The 24108-nt window shown below is 40.1% G+C and overlaps 1 protein-coding gene across 2 annotated transcripts in view; it reads left to right on the top strand.

Annotated features, from left to right (window-relative positions):
* The window catches only part of EFCAB2 (EF-hand calcium binding domain 2), a 129608-nt gene that overhangs the window by 51027 nt on the left and 54473 nt on the right, over positions 1–24108 (top strand). For both annotated transcript variants that reach the window (XM_061160212.1, XM_061160213.1), the window contains one exon: positions 22140–22212. In XM_061160212.1, coding sequence (XP_061016195.1) covers positions 22140–22212 — 73 coding nt within the window. The remainder of the gene's footprint in view (positions 1–22139; positions 22213–24108) is intronic.

The raw sequence follows: 24108 nt of genomic DNA, 5'->3' as shown, positions 1-24108 counted from the left end.
GTCAAGAAACAACAATTAGAACTGGACAATAGACTGGTTCCAAATCGGGAAAGGAGTATATCAAGGCTGTATATTGTCACCCTACTTACTTAACTTATATGCAGACTACATCTTGTGAAATGCCAGGCTGGATGAAGCACAAGCTGAAATCAAGATTGCCGGGAGAAATATCAATTATCTCAGATATGTAGATGACACCATCCTTATGGCAGAAAATGAAGAATAACTAGAGAGCCTCTTGATGAAAGTGAAAGAGAGGGTGAAAAAGTTGACTTAAAGCTCAACATTCAGAAAACTAAGATCATGGCATCCGGTCCCATCACTTCATGACAAATAGAAGGGGAAACAAAGGAAACAGTGAGAGACTTTTTGGCCTCCAGAATCACTGCAGATGGTGACTGCAGCCATGAAATTAAAAGATGCTTACTCCTTGGAAGAAAAGCTATGACCAACCTAGACAGCATATTAAAAAGCAGAGACATTACTTTGCCAACAAAAGTCCGTCTAGTCAAAGCTATGGTTTTTCCAGTATAAATGTGAGAGTTGGACTATAAAGAAAGCTGAGCCTCGAAGAACTAATACTTTTGAACTGTGGTGTTGGAGAAGACTCTTGAGAGTCCCTTGGACTGCAAGGAGATCAAACCAGTCCATCCTAAAGGAAATCAGTCCTGAATATTCACTGGAAGGACTGTTGCTGAAGCTGAAGCTCTAGTACTTTGGCCACCTGATGCAAGGAACTGTCAGGGAATGTTTGACGGGAGGATTCCTACGTGCTGTCTCTCATGAGTCCTTTGTCCCTCTTCAAGCGGAACAGCACGCTGCTCCCAGGGACTGAGGTCATTGTGTGAAGCAGGCTTGGGTCTCCTTTAGTAAACATTCTCTTTAGGACAAAACTGCTTAGTCTCGTTCCTCTTTCTTGAGATATGGATTGTGTCCTGACCTTGTGACTAACATTACCCCTTGTTCCCTTGGTAACGGTTGCTGTACGTTTGGTTTTCTGATCTCTATCATTCCTGAAAGAAGTTTCTTGTACCACAGCCTATATATACTCATAGGAAAATCATTAAAGCACCTTTGCTCCATCAGAGCTTAGGTCCCTGGGTCTTTTTTGTCTCTCTCTCTCTCTCTCTTTTTCTGGCTGACTCTCTGGAGCGTGGAGACCCGTCGTGCTCACTTTTCTGCCCAGGCTTCTAAGACCCCCTCGAGAGGGAGCCTGGTGCCTTCGTGAGCGATGCAAGTCCTGTGTCAAGGACTTTATTGATCCTCTGCGCAAACCAAGGGATATCAGCCTCTTTCTCTCTTTCACTTTCTTGTCGTCAAGTCCGTACCACAAGGTTCCGGTCCATTAAAGGACCCCAACAAGGAACTGACTCAAAGGAAAAGACCCTGATGCTGGGAAAGATTGAAGGCAGGAGGTGAAGGGGATGACAGAGGATGAAATGGTTGGATGGCATCACCGACTTGATGGACATGAGTTTGAGCAAGCTCCAGGAGTTCGTCATGGACAGGGAAGCCTGGCATCCTGGGGTCACAAAGAGTCAGACATGACTGAGAGACTGAACTGAACTAAACTGATCCCTCCATTTGACTTATTAATGTCCACCAGAGTTTCGTCTCCTTCTGTCTTTTTACTTTACACCCTTTTCTGGGAAATCTCATTTACACCCAAATTTCAAGTTCAACCTAGAAAAATTTTAAAGTCTACACACGAGGAGGGCATGGCAACCTACTCAGTATTCTTGCCTGGAGAATCCCATGGACAGAGGAGCCTGGCAGACTGCTGTCCATAGGGTTACACAGAGTGAAGTGACTTAGCACTTAGTGAAGTGACTGAAGTGACTTAGCACACACAGATGCACGCAGGCATAATTCTTAGGTCAAAGGGGAAATTTTGGGACAATGAAATTGAAAACATCAAGAAAATAGCTCTAATGGAAATGAGATACGAAAATGGAAATGACAGCAGAATCTATGTGCTGTAACCAAATTGAAATGCCTATGTAAAGAAAAACAAAAGACAAAGAAAAATGAATAGAACTTTCAACTCAAAAAGCTAGGGGAAAAGGGTAAGCTGAGAGAGAGCAAAAGGGAGGAATTAGAAAAGATAAAAACAGAATTAATGGGACTGGAAAACAGGGAAATAGTTAGAACTAGTGAAAAAAATGAAAAGCCGGATTTTTATAAAAGGCTAAAAAAAAACCCCCAATAAACCACTGGCAATTTTTTTTTTTTAGAAAGCACACATGCAGTGGTGACTTGGGAGGAATAACCATCAAAAGAAATTTTAAAATATCATAAGAGAATAGTATGTGCAACTTTATAAGCAAATTTGAGAATCCAGATGAAAAAAGCAACTTTCTAGTTAAAAATTATTTGTCAAAGCTTGTTCTAGTCTTGTGTACCTGAGTTGGAACACTTAATTCTGTTAAGATGGCAGTACTCCCCAAATTAATCACCAGATTCAGCACAATCCCTATCAAAATCCAAGTTGCATCTTTTCTTCCTTCAGTAATTGACAGCCTGATCCTAGAATTCATATGGAGGGACTTCCCTAGTGGTCTAGTCATTAAGAATCCACCTGCCAACGCAGGGTATGTGGGTTCGATCCCTGGTCTGGGAACTAAGATCCCACATGCTGTGGGAAAACTCGGCTCCTGTGCCACAGCTGCTGAAGCCTGTGCACCCTCAAGCTCATGCTCACAAGAGAAGCCACTGCAGTGAGAAGCCTGCACACCACAACTTGAGAATAGCCCTGGCTCACTGCAACTAGAGAAAGCCTGTGCACAGCGGCAGAGAGCCTGTGCGCCACAATGAAGACCCAGTGCAGCCAAAAATAAGTAAATAAATAGCTTTTAAACACTCCTGTGGGATTGCAAGGGTCCTAGAATAGTCAAAAGCAATCTTGAAAAAACAAAGTTGAACTCACACTTCTTGATTTCAAAATTTACTACAACGCTACAGTAATCAAGATTCTGTGATACTGGCATATGGTTTAAGCCTAGATATGTAGATCAATGGAATAGAGTTGAGAATCTAGAAATAAACCCTTACATTTATGGTCACTTGATCTCCAGTGAAGTTGGCGAGTCAGTTCAATGGAGAAAGTATAGGCTTTTCAACAAATAATGCTGGTACAACTTGATATCCACATGTAAATGAATGAAGTTGGACCCCTATAGCATACCATATATAAAAATTAACTCAAAATAGAGGAAAAAACATACATGTAAGAAATAAAACTATAGGACTGTTGAAAGAAAACACAGGCGTAAATCTTTATGACCAAGGATTAGGCAGTGGTTTCTTAGATATAACAAGTAAAGCATAAGCAACCAAGGGAGGAAAAACAGGTAAGTGGGACTTCATCAAAAGTGAAAACTTACATGCTTCAGTGGACCTAATAAAGCAAATAAAAAGACAGCCACAGAATGGGAGAAAATATTTGCAAATTACATATCTGATAAGGGTCCAGCATCCAGAATATATAAGAACTCTTATATCTCAATAATAAAAATACAAATAACCCACTTAGAAAGTGGGCAAAAGATTTGAATAGCTATCTCTCCAAAGAACATATTTAATGGTTAATACACACCTGAAAATATGGGCAAAACATCATTAGTTGTTAGGGAAATGGAAGTCAAAACTACAGAAATACTGCTTCAAATCTACTAAGGTAATTTTAAAAAGTAAAATAACAAAAGATGGTGAGGATGGGGAGAAATTAGAAACCCTCATACTCTGCTGGTGGAAATCTAAAATGGTACAGTCACTTTAGAAAACAGTTTTGTAGTTCTTCAAAATTTTAAACATAGTTCCCATATGACCCAAGAATTTCATTCCTAAGTGTATGCCCAAGAGATATGAAAAAATACGTTCACACAAAAACTTGTGTATAAGTGTTCATAGCAACATTATTCATAATACCCCAAAAGCAGAAATAACTCAAATGTCCATCAACTGATGAATGGATAAAGAAATGTGATATATCCATATAATGGACATCATTCATTCATAAAAAGCAAATGAAGTACTGACCTGTGCTGCAGCATGGTGGAACCTGGAAAGCGTTATGCTAAGTGAAAGAAGCCAAACAGGAAAGGCCATATATTGTGTGATGCTTATATGAAATGTCCATAACAGACAAAGCTATAGAGACAGACCATAGGCTAATGATTACGAGGAAGCAGGAAGAGTGGGAAATGAGAAGTGATTGCTGGCAGGTATGGGGATGCTTTTGGGGGTGATGAAATGTTCTAGGATCAGTAGTGGTGATGGCTGCTCACCATTGTGAATATACTAAAAACCACTGAATTATACACTTAAAAAAAAAGAGTCAATTACCAAAAATAAAAAGCAAAACAAAACAAATTGATCCCAGTAAACATAGAAAATCTAAACATACTAAATTCCATGGAATCAGAAGGCAAATTTTCAAAGAGTTCTTTCACAAAAAGACTTCAATGCAAATGGTTTCATAGGAGAATTCTATCAGACTTAAAAAATTTTAGTCACAATGGTACTTAATCTTTTCTGGGAAATAAGAAAAACTTCCCAATTATTTTTCTGAAGTGAGTATAATAGTGATACCCAAAACTTAATAAAGAGTGCTTTAAAAAAAACTCTAAGGAACAGTCTTACTTATGAGAACTTCTATACAAAAATTACAAATAAATTACTTGCAACAAAATGCAATAGCACATTAAAGCAAAAAGGAGTTTATATCAAGAATAAAAGAATAGTTCTATGTTGGGAAGTATATATGTATTTCATCATACTAGTAGATCTGAGAAGAAATAGCATAGGATCATATTTATGAGTACGTAAGAGGCATCTGATAGAATTCGGCACACATTCCTAATTTTGATGATATGTGTATCTTTAAAATACACAAAGAGAGAAGAGGAAATTTTAAGAATTGGCTCACATAACTATGTAAGCCAAGAAATCCCATGATCTGACATTTGCAAGCTGGAGAATAAAAAACCAGTGGTGTAAATCATTCTGAGCCTTAAAGCTTGAGAACCAGGAGCATGGTTGTCCAAGAATGGGAGAAGATACATGTCTCAGCTCAAGCAAAGAGAAAAAATTTGCCCTTCTGCTTTTTTGTTCTACTTAGCATACCAACAGACTGAATGATGCCCACTCAAGCTGGTGAGGGCAATCTTCTCTCCTAGGTCTACCCATTCAAATGCTGGATTCTGGAGGTGTCCTCACAGATACACTCAGAAATGTCTTGTTAGCCAACTGAGCATCCCTTAAGCATCCCTTAAGCCCAATCAAGTTGACACATAAAATTAGCCATCACACTCAGTGAAGTACATCTTGAGGAAATAGTTCCATAACATGAAATACGTGTATCTCAGCCTAAAATCCGGTCTCTTACTTAATGAAGAAGCACAATCAGCATTTCCATTAAAGTCAGGAGCAGAATAAGATCCATATTCATCATTATTATTTAGTATTAACTAGAGACTTTAGCCAGCAATTAGACAAGTAATAACAGAGGCATAAATATTGGACACAAAAAGGTAGAAGAAAAAAACTGTCTCTATTTACATAGAGGAAATCATGAAATATCTAGAAAACCCCAAAAAATCAATGAAAAATCACCACAAAGAAAAAGAAAGTTTAATAAAGTTGTAGGAAATGAAATTAATATACAGAAATCAAGCCTTCAATTATATAAATAATGACCCGTTAGGTGATATATAATGAAAGGTGTGTGCATGTTAAGTTGCTTTAGTCGTGTCCAACTCTTTGCAACCCATGGACTGAAGCTGGCCAGGCTGCTCTGTCCATGGAATTTTCCAAGCAAGCATACTGGAGTGGGTTGCCTTTTCCCATTCCAGAGAATCTTCCCAACCTAGGGATCGGACTCATGTCTCCTGTGTCTCCTGCATTGGCAGGCAAGGTTCTTTACCGCTAGCGCCATCTGGGAAGCCCATAATCAGAGGTAAAACCCATTTACATTACAATAGCAACAAAAAAGTTTAAATTTATAGACATAACAAAAAATACAATGCTGCATTAGGAAAATCTGAAAAATATATACAAATAGAATTGAACAAATGGAAAGACATACCGTGTTTTTGGATAGGAAGAGTTGAAATCATAAAGGTGTCAAGTAATCCTAAATCAACTTAGAAACACAGTTAAAATACCAACAAGTCTTTTCTGGAGCTAGACAAGTGAATTTAATGTTCATGTTAAAAAGTAAATAAGCAGAATGGCCAATAAAAAGCTGGCAAAGGAGAGCAGGGAGGTAAGTTTAGCTGTGTTGTTGCTGTTCAGTTTCTAAGTTGTGTCTGACTCTGCGATCCCACGGACTGTAGCCTGCCAGGCTCCTCTCTGTCCACTGGATTTCCCACGCAAGAATATTGGAGTGGGTTGCCATTTCCTTCCCCAAGAAATCTTCCCGACCCAGGGATTGAACTCAAGTCTCCTGCGTTGGCAGGCAAGTTCTTTACCGCTGGGCCACCTGGGAAGCTCCAGTTTAGCTTTATTCGATATTAAAACATATTATAAATCCTTTACAAAATTAAAAGAGTGTGGCATGACAGACCAATGAAATAGAACAGAAAATTCAGAGATAATTGCCAAGTGCCGGTGGAAAGATAATACATGATATAGGTGACATCTCCAGTAAGTGGGGAAAAGATAGACTTAATAGCTCCATAGCCATTTGAAAAGTGTAAAAATAGATCTGTACTTCAGATTATATACCAAGATAAGGTTGTATGCAACAAAAAATCTAACCATAAAACATGAAATTTTGTATAAGTATTAAAAAAACATGTGGGTGAATTCCTTTATAAACTTGGAGTAGAGAAAAATGACTCAACATCCAGAAGTAAAAAGACTGACGCATTCAGCCACATATAAGTTTTTTTTTTTAGCTAAAAACAAAACAAAACTTTAAATCCAGAGATAAATGACAACTTGAGAAAATGTTATATTACAAATGACTGATATCCCTAACATGTAAAAGTGGTAACTCTAAAAATATCTGATTAACCAGAAATCTCCAGTCTTTGCCCATAGAGCAAAAAGGACCTTATAATGCCAGTATTTTTAAATTTAATATTTTCAATGTTTTAAAAACCATTTTATTTTGAAACTACTTTTGTAGTTACAGAAATGCAAAAATAGTACAGAGTGTTCCTTCAACCAGCTTCTCCTAATGGTCACATCTTATAATTGTAATACAATTACTGAAATCAAGAGAAAAATTAGCATTTTTTTCAGAACCATGAACAAAAATTCTAGAGCTTACAGATTTGTACCAGCTTTTCTACTAAGCTCCCTTCTCTCTTCCAGGTTCCAATTCAAAATCCTATTTGCATTTAGTTATTATATGTCTTTAGGCCCTCTAGGCTGTGACAGTTCCTCAGTCTTTGTTTCATGACCTTGATACTTGTAAAATGTCCTGCTCAGTAATTTTGTAGAATGTTCCTTAGTTTGGGTATATTAGATGTTTTCTCATGCATAGATTGAGCTAATGCATTTTTGCCAAGAATAATGCAGAAGTGATTTTGTGTTTTTCTCAGCGCACCACGGCAGGGTGATGCTGTGCTCAATGTTAACCTTGCTCTCTTGGTTGAGATAGTGTCTGCCAGGCTTTCCCACTATGAGGTTGTTATTTTTCACTTTGCTACTTAGTAAATATCTTGGGGAGATACAGTCAAGACCACACAAACATTCTGTTTCTCCTCTAAATTTGCCCACTAATTTTAGCATTTATTGGTTGATTTTTTTCCTCCTTTTGTGTCTGCCAAAAGGCGTTTCAGTGTTGCTTCTTAAACAGGAAGCTCCATGAAAGTGGGCCTTTTATTTGTTTTCTTTGTTTGGGCAGTAAACAGCCATTTGGCAGTGTTGAATTTGGAATTATTTAGACCTTTTGCAGCAATGAAAAATGTTTTAGTCAGTTTAGTTAGCATTTATTAAAACTCTTGTTATAACCAAAACATCCATGAGAAATATGTAAAAAGCATAGTGATTCCGATCTGCATCTGAGTCTTTTTCTCTGTCACTACTTTTCCTCCCAAGTTACACTCATTGCCATGATTTGTTCTAAGATGTTATTGCAGAGAGCTGAGAGAGAGAATCGCAGGAGTCAGAGGATTGGAGCCAGCTTCCTGTTCTGCTCCTAGTTATATTCCTAGAGAGTTCATCAGTATGACTTCTCCAAGACCCAGGTTCCTTATTTTTAGAGTGGAGATTATGATATGGGTTGATGTGAGAATTAAATGAGTGAATGTAGAGAAATAGAAAAGTATTCATTTATTATTTAACAAATATTTACTGAGTCCCTATTAGGTGTGAGCTCCTTCTGAGCGTCAGAATATAACAGTGAAAGGCTTCTGTCCTTATGGAACTTGTATTTTAGAAAGAAGAGACAGACAGTATACAAGCAAACAGATAAATAGATACAATTTCACATAGTAATAAGTGCTATAACGTAAATAAAACAGAATGAGGTAATAAAATATGGTATCAAGAAAATAGGATTGATGTATTAGAGAAGGAGGGGTGGTTAGGTGGGATTCAGTTCATCTCAGTTGCTCAGTCGTGTCTAACTCTTTGCGACCACGTGAACTGCAGCTCGCTAGGCTTTCCTGTCTGTCACCAACTCCTGGAGCTTGCTCAAACTCATGTTCATTGAGTTGGTGATGTCATCCAACCATTTCATCCTCTGTCATCCCCTTCTCCTCCTGCCTTCAGTCTTTCCAAGCATCAGGGTCTTTTCCATTGAGCCAGTTCTTTGCATCATGTGGCCAAAGTATTGGAGTTTCAGCTTCAATATCCGTCCTTCCAATGAATATTCAGGACTGATTTCCTTTAGGATTGCCTGGTTTGATATCCTTGCAGTCCAAGGGACTCTCAAGAGTCTTCTCCAACACCACAGTTCAAAAGCATCAATTCTTTGGCGCACAGTTTTCTTTATCGTCCAACTCTCACATTCATACGTGACTGCTGTGGGGACAGTTGAAACATTCTGGTCAGGGAAAGTTTCTCTGGAGGTAATTTTTGAGTTAAGATCTTTTAAGACTAGGAGCCTGCCATATGGTGAACCAGAGGAGACCAAGTATGAAGGCCCTATGAAGGGAAGGGGTTCGTGTGTTGGAGAGAAGCATAAAGGACAGTGTAGCTTTGAGGAGAGTGGTATAAGATCGAGTTGCAAAGGCCAGCAGAGGTCAAATTATGTACATTTCTTATAGGCCATGAAAAAGAGGAATTAATGCTTTGATTCTCCTTTTTTTTTCTTTTTAAAATTTATTTTTAATTGAAGGATAATTGCTTTACAATATTGGTTTGATTTTTTGCTTTACATCAACATGAATTAGCCATAGGTGTTACGAGCCATGATTTAAGCTTCATTTCATGGCTTTGCCAAGAATGAGTCAGTGAAAAAATGACTTCCACAAGGGCAAAGTCTTCATTTTGTTTTCTGTTGTACCTGGCATAGTAGTGTTCAGTAAATATTTATTACATCAATAAAAATCATTTTCAAATCCTTTGTTCCTTCTTAGACATTTTTGAATTGCTTTAAACATTTTCTTGTACTTAGCCTAGTGTCAGCTATTTCATAGAGCAGGTGCGATATTCTGCCTAATCTTTTCTTGCCTAGAATTCTTTCCTCCCCTAGACGTGCAGAATCGGGTCTTCACTTTGTGATCTTTTTGACCTTAGACTGCCCTCAAACTGAAGACTCACAACCTAACTCAATGCCACTGGCTCCACCTTGTGTCAGGAACGTGGTACTGTACTCACCAAAAATCAGCCTACCAAGAGCCCGCCTGCCCCTGGCCACATGTTTTAAGTGGTCCAGTTGCTGTATGTAAACTAAATGATGATGCCACTACTGGACAACCTTATTGTGACTCATTTGTTGTGAAATGATTTCACCTCCATGTCTGCTATTCTTTATATAATGCAGGAGTGGAAACAAATTCTTAGTATTTAACCAAAAAGGCTTTTGGACTTAAATTTGTAGCTCTTGAAATACTTTGGCCACCTGATGAGAAGAACTGACTCATTGGAAAAGGCCCTGATGCTGGGAAAGATTGAAGGCAGGAGGAGAAGGGGACGACAGAGGATGAAATGGTTGGATGGCATCACCGACTCGATGGACATGAAGTTCGAGCAAGCTCCCGGAGTTGGTGATGGACAGGGAAGCCTGGTGTGCTGCAGTCCATGGGGTCACAAAGAGTTGGACATGACTGAGCAACTGAACTGACTGACCAACTTGTAGCTCTTATCAATATAAGACCTCTGACAAAAAAATATTTCTGCAAATTTTAAGGACTTTAGATGAGACAGTTGATTTTCATATTCTCTGAAAAGCATATCACAGCTGAGGTGTTGGTAATTTTTTAAAAATCCCATGAAATTTATCTAAAAGAAAAAAAATTTTTTTCCAAAGTAAAATGTTGCTTTTTTTTTTTTTTTTTAAACACAGATTGTATTGCTTTCCGTTTTGCGTGTAGATCACTAAGTGAGTTAGTTGGACCTAACTGTGCTGGTTGTTTGGGAGATGCTCCTGTCTTGAGACGGCAGAGTAGAAGTCACCTGACCCATTGCATGAGGTGGTTGGGACTCACAGGATCAGTGATGTGCTGGCGTGAAGTCATGTTGACTTGTACCAGGTCACCAGAGCTGATGAGTTAAGTTTTCAGGAATTCTGTAAGCCCCTGTTAAACCTAATTAATATAAAAAATAAGCTGTATAAACTTACAGGTTAATTATATTAAAAACAAATGTGCTCCATTGGGCGGCACTTATGCTAAAATTGGAATGGTACAGAGAAATTTTCTCTAGTTGCAGAGAGCGGGGGCTGCTCTCTAGTTGTGGTGCGTGGGCTCCTCCTTGCGGTTGTTCCTCTTGAGGAGCACTGGTTCTAGAACGCACGGGCGTCAGGAGTTGCGGCTCTCAGACGCTAGAGCACAGGCTCAGCAGCTGTGGTGCCCGGGCGTGGTTGCTCCGCGGCATGTGGGATCCTCCTGGATCCGGGATGGAACCTGTGTCTCCTGCATTGGCAGGTGCATTCTTTACCACTGGGCCACCAGGGAAGCCAGCTGCAGAGAAATCAGTGTGGCCCCTGCACAAGGGTAACACAAACTCAAGAAGGGTTCTATACTTTGTCAAGTTGTCGTTTTATTACCAGTGGAAAAATAACAAAGGTGACAAACACTCAAAGCTTACCACTTCCTAATGACTATATTACGTTTCTGTCTCATGTATGCTCTGGAGATGATATATGTCTCCTGTGTGGGAGGGTGCCATGTGATAGTGTGCTATTGTCACTGACTCCATTGTGAGTGATGTCAGATTGGAAGCTTGAAACTGGCCATGGTGGGTAGATTTGCACAATGAAGATGCAAACGCTCCTGATCAGGGCTTTTTCTCCTGAAGAAACCACTTGATCACCCACACACTACTGTACACAAATAAATTTGTTTATGCCTTCTCTCTCTCCTCTTCCAAAAGCTTGACAGAAAGACTTTAGAAGAAACTATTAAAATTTAAAAACTATTTTAATTTTATTGCATTGACATCAATATATCTTTAATAGTTCTTTTAAATGGTGACTTTAATAATTTTAAGGACTTTAATAGTTTTAATAATAGTAGGGCTTCCCTGGTGGCTCAGATGGTAAAGAATCTGCCTGCAATGCAGGAGACCCAGGTTTGATCCCTGGGTCAGGAAGATCCTCTGGAGAAGGGAGTGACAACCCACTCCAGTATTCTTTTTTTTTTAATTAATTTATTTTTTTATTGAAGGATAATTGCTTTACAGAATTTTGCTGTTTTCTGTCAAACCTCAGCATGAATCAGCCATGGGTATACATATATCCCCTCCCTTTTGAAACTCCCTCCCATCTCCCTCCCCATCCCACCCCTCTAGGTTGATACAGAGCCCCTGTTTGAATTTTCTGAGCCATACAGCAAATTCCCATTGGCTGTCTATTTTACATATGGTAGTGTAAGTTTCCATGTTACTCGTTCCATACATCTCAACCTTTCCTCCCCTCTCCCATGTCCATAAGTCTATTCTCCATGTCCGTTTCTCCATTGTTGCCCTGCAAATACATTCTTCAGTACCATTTTTCTAGATTCCGTATATATGCCTAAGAATATGATATTTATCTTTCTCTTTCTGACTTACTTCACTCTGTATTAGTAGGTTCTAGGTTCATCCACCTCATTAGAACTGACTCAAATGTGTTTCTTTTTATGGCTGAGTAATATTCCATTGTGTATATGTACCACAAATTCTTTATCTATTCATCTGTCGATGGACATCTAGGTTGCTTCCATGTTCTAGCTATTGTAAATAGTGCTGCAGTGAACAATGGGATACATGTGTCTCTTTCGGTTTTGGTTTCCTCAGAGTATCTGCCTAGGCCACTCCAGTATTCTTGCCTGGAGAAGTCTGTGTACAGGGGAGCCTGGTGGGCTACAGTCCATGGGGTCACAGAGAGTGAGACACGACTAGCAACTAAGCACTTTCACAATCATTTTAAAAGGTTATTTTGTTTGTTTGTTTGTTTTATATTGTAGTGGTTTTTGCCATACATTGACATGAATCAGCCATGGATTTACATGTATTCCCCATCCCGATCCCCCCTCCCACCTTCTTCCCCACCCGATCCCTCTGAGTCTTCCCAGTGCACCAGCCCCGAGCACTTGTCTCATGCATCCAACCTGGGCTGGTGATCTGCTTCACCCTTGATAATATACATGTTTCGATGCTGTTCTCTCAAAACATCCCACCCTCGCCTTCTCCCACAGAGTCCAAAAGTCTCTTCTGTACATCTGTGTCTCTTTCTGTTTTGCATATAGGGTTATCATTACCATCTTTCTAAATTCCATATATATGCGTTAGTATACTGTACTGGTCTTTATCTTTCTGGCTTATTTCACTCTGTATAATGGGCTCCAGTTTCATCCATCTCATTAGAACTGATTCAATTGAATTCTTTTTAATGGTTGAGTAATATTCCATGGTATATATGTACCACAGCTTCCTTATCCATTTGTCTGCTGATGGGCATCTAGGTTGCTTCCATGTCCTGGCTATTATAAACAGTGCTGCGATGAACATTGGGGTGCACGTGTCTCTTTCAGATCTGGTTTCCTTGCTGTGTATGCCCAGGAGTGGTATTGCTGGGTCATATGGCAGTTCTATTTCCAGTTTTTTAAGAAATCTCCACACTGTTCTCCATAGTGGCTGTACTAGTTTGCATTCCCACCAACAGTGTAAGAGGGTTCCCTTTTCTCCACACCCTCTCCAGCATTTATTGCTTGTAGACTTTTGGATAGCAGCCATCCTGACTGGTGTGTAATGGTAGCTCATTGAGGTTTTGATTTGCATTTCTCTGATAATGAGTGATGTTGAGCATCTTAAAAGGTTATTTTGAAATATTAAAAAAAATTTTTTTCAATCAATTAGCTTGATTCAAAATCTCATTTAGTCAAAGTTAAATAGGCTAATCAGCCTTAATATATATAATTATATTAGTTATTTTCTTATTTCATATTTTTATTTCATCTTCTAGTTCCTATCTAATACATATTTCCTCTTAATTCTGAGCTGCTTTTATTTTCATCATTAAGCTTTGACATTTCTATTCCTTATCTCTTAAAACTATATTTTCATCTCTTTCAATGTTTTCTTACATTTTCCTCTTTCAGATCTCTTTCTTTCCAGACCTCTGTCTCTTTCTAAAAAATTAATGGCCCAGTTTTTTCTATCCTCTGTTCTTTCTTGCATTTCTCTTTTTTTCTTAGCTCACTCTCAGAAGCCTTACAACACCTGGGGCTGGATGTTTGCAGTGTGGTTTCCTTTAGAACGGCTGGAGTCTCAGATCCATCTGGATTTCTTCAGAGCACCTTAACCCTCCTGTTATGTCCCTTGTTCTGGCACTAGAATTATGATGTGAGAGTAGCTCAGGGGATCACGTGGTCTTCAGTGCTCTGGCCTTGTATTTCAGGACACTGGAGAACAAAAGCTCCACATCACGTTTGTTTCTGCTGTCATTTCCCTTTATTGTCCTCTCGGGGGCTTTGTTTAGGAACTCGAGAGGCCTCTTGAGATATGTTCACCTCATCCAGTATCATTTGAAGAAAGAGCACATGTGAGAGAAAGGGGCTATGAGTATTTAAACATCACCTCCCTTCTCCACCTCACTTGCCTTTGCGTAATTTTCTTCTTAGTTGCCCTCTCTGTGGCCTTTACTGGGCGGTGCAGTCAATGGACTGCCGCAGAAGGGCGCCTCCCAGTCAGCTGCCTCCTGGGCCAGAGGCTGACCTGGCCATTGCTTGTCTGGAGAGCTTGAGCCTAGTGCTTGTTAGAGTCACTCACAAAGTCCAGCTGTTTTCCTGCAACAGCGGGAGCAGTTCTGGTGCTGCCTTCTTGGTATTTGGTGAAGGGATGAGAAGGGCTCCATGCTTTCCATACACTTTTCTTCTCCCTGCAAACACGGTAGACAGGTATCCACCTCACCTCTACCTGTACTTCTGGAAACAGACTACTTTAGATCTATCATCTTGCTAAGTTTTCGATATTAAATTCTGAGGGAAAATGTTGTAACTAGTACATTTTATTATGAAACTGAGGGCTAAGACATCCTTAATAGGCAATTTTTCAAGTCAAAATGATAAAAAAGTGTGTAACATGAAAGGAGCAGCTTGTTTCATGAATAGTTTATACAAGGCAGAATTTCAGTTATTGTTTCTTACTACTTTGGTTTTGATTTCATGAATGAAATGAAGTTTAAAAAACTTCAGGCTTATAGACAAATAATAAATGGTACACTGAATTCATGTGTGCCCTCACTTAGATTCACCAGTTCCCAACATTTTTGCCACACTTGCTTATGATGTGTGTGCTATCTCACTATATATTTATTATGTTTATATTTATGTTTGTATTTTATTATTATTTTCATTTGACTAGACTTTTTTACATTTTATTTTTAGTGGAAGGATAATTGCTTTACAGTATTGTGTTGGTCTCCACCAAACATCAACATGAATCAGCCATGGGTTTACCCAAGTCCCCTCCCACCTGAACATCCCTCCTGCCTTCCTCCCCATCCCACCCCTCTAGGATGTTACCAAGCCCCAGTTTGAGTTCCTTGAGTCATATAGCAAATTCCCATTGGCTCTCTATTTCGCATATGGTAATACATGTTTCCATGTCACTGTCTCCATGCCTTTCACCCTCTCCGTCCTCCCCCACCAGCTGTGTCCGTCAGTCTGTTCTCAATGTCTGTATCTCCACTGCTGCTCGGCAAATAGTTCATCAGTACCATCTTTCTAGATTTCATATTTATGCATTAGTATATGGCATTTGTTTTTCTCTTTCTGACGTACTTCACTCTAGGTTTGTCCACCTCATTAGGACTGACTCAAATGTGTTCCTTTTTTATGGCTGAGTAATATTCCATTTTACATATATACCACAGCTTCTTTATCCATTCATCTGTTGATGGACACCTAGGTTGCTTCCATGCCCTAGCTATTGTAAATAGAGCCGCAGTGAACACTGGGGTACATGTGTCTTTTTAAATGTTGATTTCCTCAGGGTATATGCCTGGTAGTGGTATTGCTGGGTCATATGGTGTTTTTATTCCTGGTTTTTTAAGGATTCTCCATATTGTTCTCCATAGGAGCTGTATAAATTTGCATTCCCACCAATAGTGCAAGAGGGTTCCCTTTTCTCCACACCCTCTCTGGTGTTTGTTGTTTGTAGATATTTTGATGATGGCCATTCTGACCGGTGTGAGGTGATATCTCATTGTAGCTTTGATTTGCATTTCTCTAATAATGAGCAATGTTGAGCATCTTTTTGTGTGTTTATTAGCCATCTTTATATCTTCTTTGGAGAAATGTCTGTTTAGGTCTTTTCCCCACTTTTTGATTGGGTTGTTTGCTTTTCTGGTATTGATTTGTATCATTTTACTAGACTTTGAGAGTAAGTTGTAGACACTGTGACCTTTTCCCTTAAATACTCGAATGTATATCCTCTGAGAACAAGAACATTTTCTTTTATAAGCCATAGGTTGTGTGTGTGTGTGTATGTTTAAAAATAATCTTAGAGTCAAGCACTTGAGGAGAACTTTAAGAAGCCATTTGGCTCCTTCCCCTGCTTCTTGCAGGTAAACTCCTAAACAATACAAAATTGGTATTTTTCAGGAGTGATGTATGCAGATTTCTACATGGAACATGCCTGTAATAGAGTATGTGAAGCAGAAGTGTAGGACCATTCTCATGATGTTTACATGTGTCCCTGTAAACAAAGAAGCAAACGCGGGCTACGCTAAACAAAACCGTATCTGAGGGCCACATTTCTTCCTTTTGGTCATCAGCTTGTGATCCCTGAATCTGTCTTCAGGGCTCTCATGGGGTGGCATACCCACAGCTTTCTGTAGAAGCACCTTGTTACAGTCAAGTTCTTTTTTAAGTCTAACTAAATGCACAGTTGAGATTTATGAGAGATAGTGGTGTGCAGTGGTTAAGAGTGTGGAGTCCAGCCTGTGTGTGCGTCTGAATCCCAATTCTGCTACTTACTAGGATCTTGGGGAAATTACCAGACATTTCTGTGGTTCAGTTTCCCCCATATGTAAAACAACAGTGCCTACCACACAGAGCTATTGTGAGGAGATATTTTTTCTCATATCCATACGGATCATGATCATGTCATAAGGGAGGTGAATGAGATGTAAAGTCTGTTCTTTCTAGAAGTCTTGAGGAGATGTCCGTTCTTAAGCCAGAAGGCTAGTTAACCTACTTTTCTCACATCGTGAGGGCTTTTGTTTCTGTTCTCATCCCTGTTCTCTGCTTAGCCCCCTTGTCAGACTTCTCCACAGCTCCTGAGATTTCCCTAGTCCCAAGGAAGTCATTGCTCTAACATATTGGCTATATGTGACCTCGGGCCCATTCCTGAATGCCTTTGGGGTTTAGTTTCTTCCTCTGAAAATGGAGATAATAGTAGTGCCTACTTCCTGAGGATTCAATGAGGTGATAGAATGTGCCGGGCACAGAGTGCGTTCTCTAGAGCTGGGAGCTGTCAGGCATGATGTGTGTTTTCTCCAGTGGGCATCCTCCACAACCGTGTATTCTGAACTTCTGGTCTAGATTTTCTTAGCACTGGCACTCTTGCTGGTGGTGGTGGTGGGGTTCTTCCTGTTTCTTCTACGAGTGCTGTTACTAAGGTACTGCACGTGTGTGCTCTGTCGCTCAGCTGTGTCCAACTCTGCGTGACTCTGTGGGCGTAGCCCACCATGTTCCTCTCTTCATGGGATTCTCTAGGCAAGAATACTGGAGTGGGTTGCCATTTCCCACTCCATATTAAGATACCAGTGGTCTTACTGTGGTATGTTGTTAGAGCAACCGGAGCTGAGTGAGGAGGGTCGGTGATGGTGCCGACCTCAGCAGTTTTCATTTCTTTGGTGAAGCAGGTGATAGGGTTTTCTGCTGAGATTAAGGGAGACCATGCTTTGGAGCTTGAGGCCAGAGAGGATTCAGGGTAGCTCTTTGGGAAGTTTGCTAGGGCATCAACAGGAGATGAGAGAAAGGATTGTCAGGCAACGTCCAGGACACTTGATGCTAGATGGCGTGAATCTGTAGTGGGCCACAGGTTTTTGTTGTTTTCTTCCAGCAGTGCTTTGCGGTAACAGGAAATTAAAATTAGAGACGTAGAGATGCTCAGGGTTATGGATCAATAGAGCAGGCAGGATGGAAGGTTAAGGGACCCAGAATCCGGGGTGGTGATAATGGAAATTTTGAATAGTTGACTGTGGAATATTGAGCAACCTGATGTGTAGATTAATTAACTGCCAAACACTGCATGAGTGAACCCAGGGGAAACTGGTGGAGGAACCATCCAGCCAACCTACCGAATTATGAAAAATAAGAACTCGTTGTTGTTTAAGACCCCACATTTTGGGCAGTGTGTGATCCAGCAATGGAAACCTGCAGTGCTCTGCCTCATGTTGGGCAATTGGGACCGGGACCCTGGGGGCAAGGGAGCCGGTGCAGCAGGTCAGGCCCTTGGGAAGCAGAGCAGAAGAGAATGGAGAGAGAAAGAGAAGACTTCACATCCCATTCCCAAACCACAAACTAGGGTTATAGATATGAATTGTATATAGAGTAGTCTAGTAGACTAGAGGTAAAAATGTGTCATGTTCCTGTACTTTTCTAAATCTAGTCTAATTCCATTTCCCCACGTGCCAGACCAGAAAAAGTTCAACATTAGCAATTTGGTGGCTCCTTCTTTTCTTCTCCCATATTGTCCTCAGTTAGTTAGTGTTAGTCGTTCAGTTGTGTCCAACTCTGTACGACCCTCTGGGCTGTAGCCCACCAGGATCCTCTGTCCATGGAATTCTCCAGGTAAGAATACTGGAGTGGGTTGCTACTCCCTTCTCCACGGGAACTTCCTGACCCAGGGATTGAATACACATAGGTCTCCGGCATTGCAGGCCGATTCTTTACTGTCTGAGTCACCGGGGACCACATTGTCCTAGGAGGCTAATGTAGTCTTTAGGGAAAACAAGGGCAGGGAAACCACTGTGCTGCTGAGACGTCTAGACCTGAAGCCATGGGCATCACCCCCTTCCTCTGTGCCCAGGTTGGCTGCAGGGATCCTGACCACAGCTTCCAGAGCCCAGAGCACAGAGGAGGAGATTAGCTTTCTGCTGAAAGGGAGGGTGGGTGAGCTAGAGAACCTGTTGTTTGTGTACAGGTGAGCTTTTGACGTTTTGTATTGTTCTCAAGGCCACTGTGGACCCTCAGCTGAAGGGTCTTTGCCCTTTTCTCTTATATCATCAGGACTAGACAGAAAGAAGTTCCTTGATGCTGAGAGGACGTTAGGCTTTGTTTTCTGTGGTCTGCCTGGGCAAAGTGAGACAGTCTAGCCCAGTGCCCTCAGAGAGCAGAAGATGGTGATGGGTTCTTCAAAGCAAAGTGGAAAGAGGGACAGAGTAAAATATTCTAAGACTGCAAGGAGGAATCTACCGCCTTCTTATAGGAGGCAGCTTGCTGGTGGCAGGTCTTCAGGTGAGATGGCCATGTGGATATAGCACTAAACGCCCGCCCCAGCCCTTCCCACCTCCTCGGGAAGCCCATCTGTTCAGCTGATGGTGCCCAAATCAGTCTTCTATTTAACCCTGGTCCATTCCCATTGGTATTTAAACATGCTCGCGTCTTTCTGGTCTTAAAAAATAAAAAATCTCCCTTGATACCATGTCCCCCCTCCAGACATCAGTTCTTCCCCTTCACTGCACAGATCCATCCACCTCAACCCTGATTTCTCCTCAGCCTTCAAGTGGAAATATCCTTGGTCCAAAATCAGAACTATCTCCTTCTTTACTAATTCCAGTGGACATTTTTCAGAACTTATCTTCCTTGACCTTTCAGCAGCATTTAACACTGAAGATGACTCAATTTTTTTCATCTCTTTCCTTAGTTTCCATGACATCACCCTGTCCTGAATTTCAGCTTATTTCCTGGCTCCTCTTCTCTGAGTCTAGTGCAGATTCCTCATCCGTGGACCATTGTGTCAGTGGGGAGACTCCTGTGAGCTCTTTCTGGGTCGTCATCTCTTCCAGCCAGGGCACTCTTCGTACAGGTGCTCTTCTGCTCCCGTGGCTTTGTTACCAGATCTGTTTCCAGCCCAGATTTTCTCCTATGCATCTTTATACATGTCAAGTCTACCCTTAGATTTTATCCCCTTCGAAAGCTAGTAAGTTAGCCTGTTACTGTTTCTTGGATATTGGCAGAAGACGTGAGACCTGGGTCAGCAACCCAGGACTTCATTTAAATATGGTTGAGGAAATTCCCTGGAGGTCCAGTGCTTAAGACTCTGTGCTTCCACTGCAGGGGGCACGGGTTCGACCCCTGGTCAGAAAACTAAGATTCTGCATGCTTTGACATGTGGCCAGTAAATAAGTAAATAAATGAATAAGGTTGAAAGTTTCTCATAGTGGCACAGGGGGGATAAATTACATTGCTGACACAGCACAATGCAATTCTAATTTTCTGTTTATGTATTGTACCTGTCTTCACAAAGTGCATCATAATGGCAGCTATTCCCTAGAAAATAACCATCAAAAGAAGGATTGCGTATATAATTTAAAATTTTCTAGTAGTAGTATTTTTAAAAAGTAAAAGAGAAACAGGTAAAACAATGTGTTTTATTTAACCAATATGTCTAAAATATGATTTCAACAGGTAATCAATTAAAAATTATTAATGGATGTTTTACATTTTTTTAATACTAGTTTTTGAAATCCATATATATGTTTCACTTAGAGCCCATTTTAATCTGGACTAGTCACATTTCCAGTGCTCTATAGCCAGGTGGAGGTAGTAGCTTCTGTATTGCATGGTGCAGGCCTGAAATTTCTCTTTTTTTCCCCCAGCGCACCTCCCCAAGATTTCTAACCGGCAAGGGCATACAAACAGTACCCTCCTCACTTCCCTGCCTTCCCTTTGTTTCTGTGAGTTAAGGCAGCCTTTATTCTTATCCTTCTGAGTCTGGAGTTGAAGCAGTTCTCTGATTCACAGAACAGAAGGCCTACAAGGTTATGGAGGAGATAAATCCATGACTGTTTATCAAATTATATTTTTTTTGTCCCTGCCTCATTAACTATTTGTTCTAACATATGCAATACGCAGTCTGATGTTACAAGAGTATTACTACATTGGTGTTAGCCAGTTTCGTTGGTCATCTTTAGCTGCTTCTTGAGAGAAAGTATAATCTCATAAAACATTTTTAGTCTCTAGTAACAGCATCATGTTCAGATCCTGCCTTAGTGAGGCACGTGGGCATGAAAAGCAGTGAGACTAAGGAGCCCAGGGAGGTAAGAAATAGAGTTGACACGAAGACATTACATGTTTAGTTGGCCCTCAAATCAGTCAGTGAACACCAGGAATCCTATATTCCACAGTTATTGACTTCAGGTTTTTCTCTTGATACTCATCCTTCAGCCTCCTGAAGTGAAGAACTTAAAAATTCTTATTTAAAATGTTTTCTCTGTAAAATAGAGAGTAAATATAATACCACAGATATTAGCCAGAATGGTAAAGAAGTTAAATATTCTAGTTAAGTGAACATTAGTTAAGTTGCTAACATTAGTTAACATTAACATCTAGTTAAGTTGAACAAATTAACTTTCAAAATATCACAACTTTTTAACCATTTTAAATGAAAACATTTAATAGTCTATTATAAATCCCCTGTCTGAGCATCCAGGGAGTACTGAATATAGCTTATACTTCTCTTAGGTTATTGATAAATTGAATTACATTCCTATGGGGGAGGAGGTGAGGAATAACTAATATTTATTGAGTGTCTACTCTGTCAAGTGCTGTGCTTTATGTTATGGTATCTCATATTATTTGGCCATTAGAGTATTCTCAGCCCAGTTCTGAGTATTTCAAGGAAGAATCTTGTGTTTCACCTGCCACGTAGGCTTATGCATGCAGATTAACCTGCCCAGTCTAGCAAATTACAGGGCTGGAGTTGGAACCCTAGCAGTCTGCCAATGGCTTCCCCAGTGGCTCAGCAGTAAAGAATCTGCCTGCAAAGGAAGAGATTCAAGAGGCGAGGGTTTGATCCCTGGGTTGGGAAGATCTCCAGGAGAAGGAAATGGCAGCTCGCTCCAGTATTCTTGCCTGGGAAATCCCAGGATATAGGAGCCTGGTGGGCTATGGCCCATGGGGTCTCAAAAAAGTTGGACATAACTTAGCGACTAAACAACAACAATAGTCTGCCACTAGAGGTTCTACTTTTAGGTACCCTGCCTCTAGACTTCACCTCCTTAGACATTATCATCCTCATTTTACAGATGTGGAAACTGTGGCTCAAAAGAATTAACTAACACTTAAAACCAGTTAGGAAGTGGCAGGGTTTGCACTTGCCAGTCAACACAAACACTTCTTTCTTCTCTCTTGGGTTTACTAGTCTGCCTTTTCCTTTCCTCAGAAAGTATCTTCCATCCTCTTGAGGCAATGTTTATTACATGACATTTTTTGCTGTGCTACACCTGCTGTGAAATAATTTAGAGAAACATAGTGCTTGTTTTTTCAGAGTTTATATTCTAAAACAATTGACTGCTTTTTTCCCCACAGAGAGGTCGGAACAATTATCAGGTCATTAGGATGCTGCCCTAGTGAAGGAGAGCTACATGATCTGATTGCAGAGGTAAGTAGGCGAAGAAACTTTCATTCATGGCTGAATGAAATGGAATGACTCTTTGCGTGGCTCTATCTTCTTGTAATTAAAAAAAGCCAATCCTTACCTGAAGTGAAAAATGCCCTAAATTACCAGATGTACTTAGTGAAGACATTAGGACAGCTATGAACGTGCATGCATGCTAAGTCACTTTAGTCGTGTCTGACGCTTTGCGACGCCATGGGCTGTAGCCCGCCTGGCTCCTCTGTCCATGGGATTCTCCAGGCAAGAATACTTGAGTGGGTTGCCATGCCCTCCTCCAGGGGATCTTTCTGACCCAGGAATCAAAACCGTGACTCCTGCATTGCAGGTGGATTCTTTACCGCTGAGCCACCTGGGAAGCCCTAGGACAGCTATGTGAATTAGCAAATCAACAGGATCTGGAAGAATTGATATCAGATCTTAAAGAAATGTTTATGACCAAGTAATGCGATGGCTCAAGTAAGGACCTCACTTTAGACATTACACTCTTTGTAATTAGTTGAAGAAAGGCCAGTAGACACAGGGGACTGACTATGCAGAATGAAAATTGACAGATGAATATAGTAAATAATGTCAGTTTACAGGGAGTAGAAAGAGTAAAGACTGTACAGAATATATCTGAGGAAATAAAACTAACTTTCACAATTAGTAGTGAATAAAATAATAACTCACTTGACATTGAATTTTGAAAATGCTTATTTGTAATAGTGTAGATGAGTTGCTGGAGGGAATTATCTTATAAACGGTGATGAGAAGCCCAAAACCAGAGAGCTTCATGCCTTGTTTGGTTTTCCAGAAAAGTATCTGATCAAATTTCAAGTACAACTTTCAGTTCAACAAGGCAGAGGCCTGGAGGGAAAAAAACTACCTGGGCAGTCACTAGAAAACTCTTTTCAAACTTGTTTATTAGGTATGTGGGTTTTGGTGGAGGCCAAGTATCAACAAAGAGGATAGGGACAAAGGCAAGCATGTATGATTTTATTTATCTCCTTATTCCTTGCACCCAGCATAGTACTTGCTTCTTTGGGAAGGAAGTGACTCTGGGTGAGTCGCTTAACCTCTGCATCAGTTTCTCCATAATAATACTTACTTCAGAATTTGCTTCAAAGATAAATGAAATAATGTATAAGAAGACAAATTTTGAATCCTTAAGTACATAGATTGGAAAGATGACTGTTGCTCCACATTAACAATTTTAAAATTTAATTATTTTGTATTGGAATATAGTTTATCTACAATGTTGTTAGTTTTAGATATACAGCAAGTGATTGTTGTACACATACATATATACATTCTTTTTCAGATTCTTTTCCTATATAGGTTGTTACAGAATCTTGAGTAGAGTTTCCTGTGCTATGCAGTAGCACAGGAAACTTGTTTATTATCTGTTTTATACATAGTAGTGAGGATATGTTAATCATAAACTCCTAATTTATCCTTCCCCCACATTTCCTCTTTAGTAACGATGTTTGTTTTCTAACTCTGTGAGTCTGTTTCTGTTTTGTCCATAAGTTCATTCGCATTACCATCTTGATAACTAAAACCAAGTACCAATTTTTTATTAGCATTTAAAAATATTCAATAAAGCAGGAAACTGTTTTCCATTTTGGGATCCAGCAAAGTCATTTTTACTGAGTAGCGGGAAAAACCATCTGCTGCACTGGTCCTCACTAACAAAAAGTGTTGATCACTCCCTTAAAGTGACTATCATCAAAGCTAGAATTTGTATTGGGGAGAAGAAAGTTGGCACTGTAGAAGAGCTAGAACTGGAAGATGAATTTACAGTGAAATCACAATTATTGTTTGTAATTGAGTAGACTAAGTGGAGCAGTAATGAAAAATACCTCTGAAACTTTAGAACCTAATTCTTTTATGGTTTGCTTG

This window comes from Dama dama, chromosome 14, assembly GCF_033118175.1.
Source record: "Dama dama isolate Ldn47 chromosome 14, ASM3311817v1, whole genome shotgun sequence".
Taxonomy (NCBI): Eukaryota; Metazoa; Chordata; class Mammalia; order Artiodactyla; family Cervidae; genus Dama; species Dama dama.
Note: the sequence above shows the minus strand (reverse complement) of the source record. Positions and strands in the feature narration are given on the sequence as shown.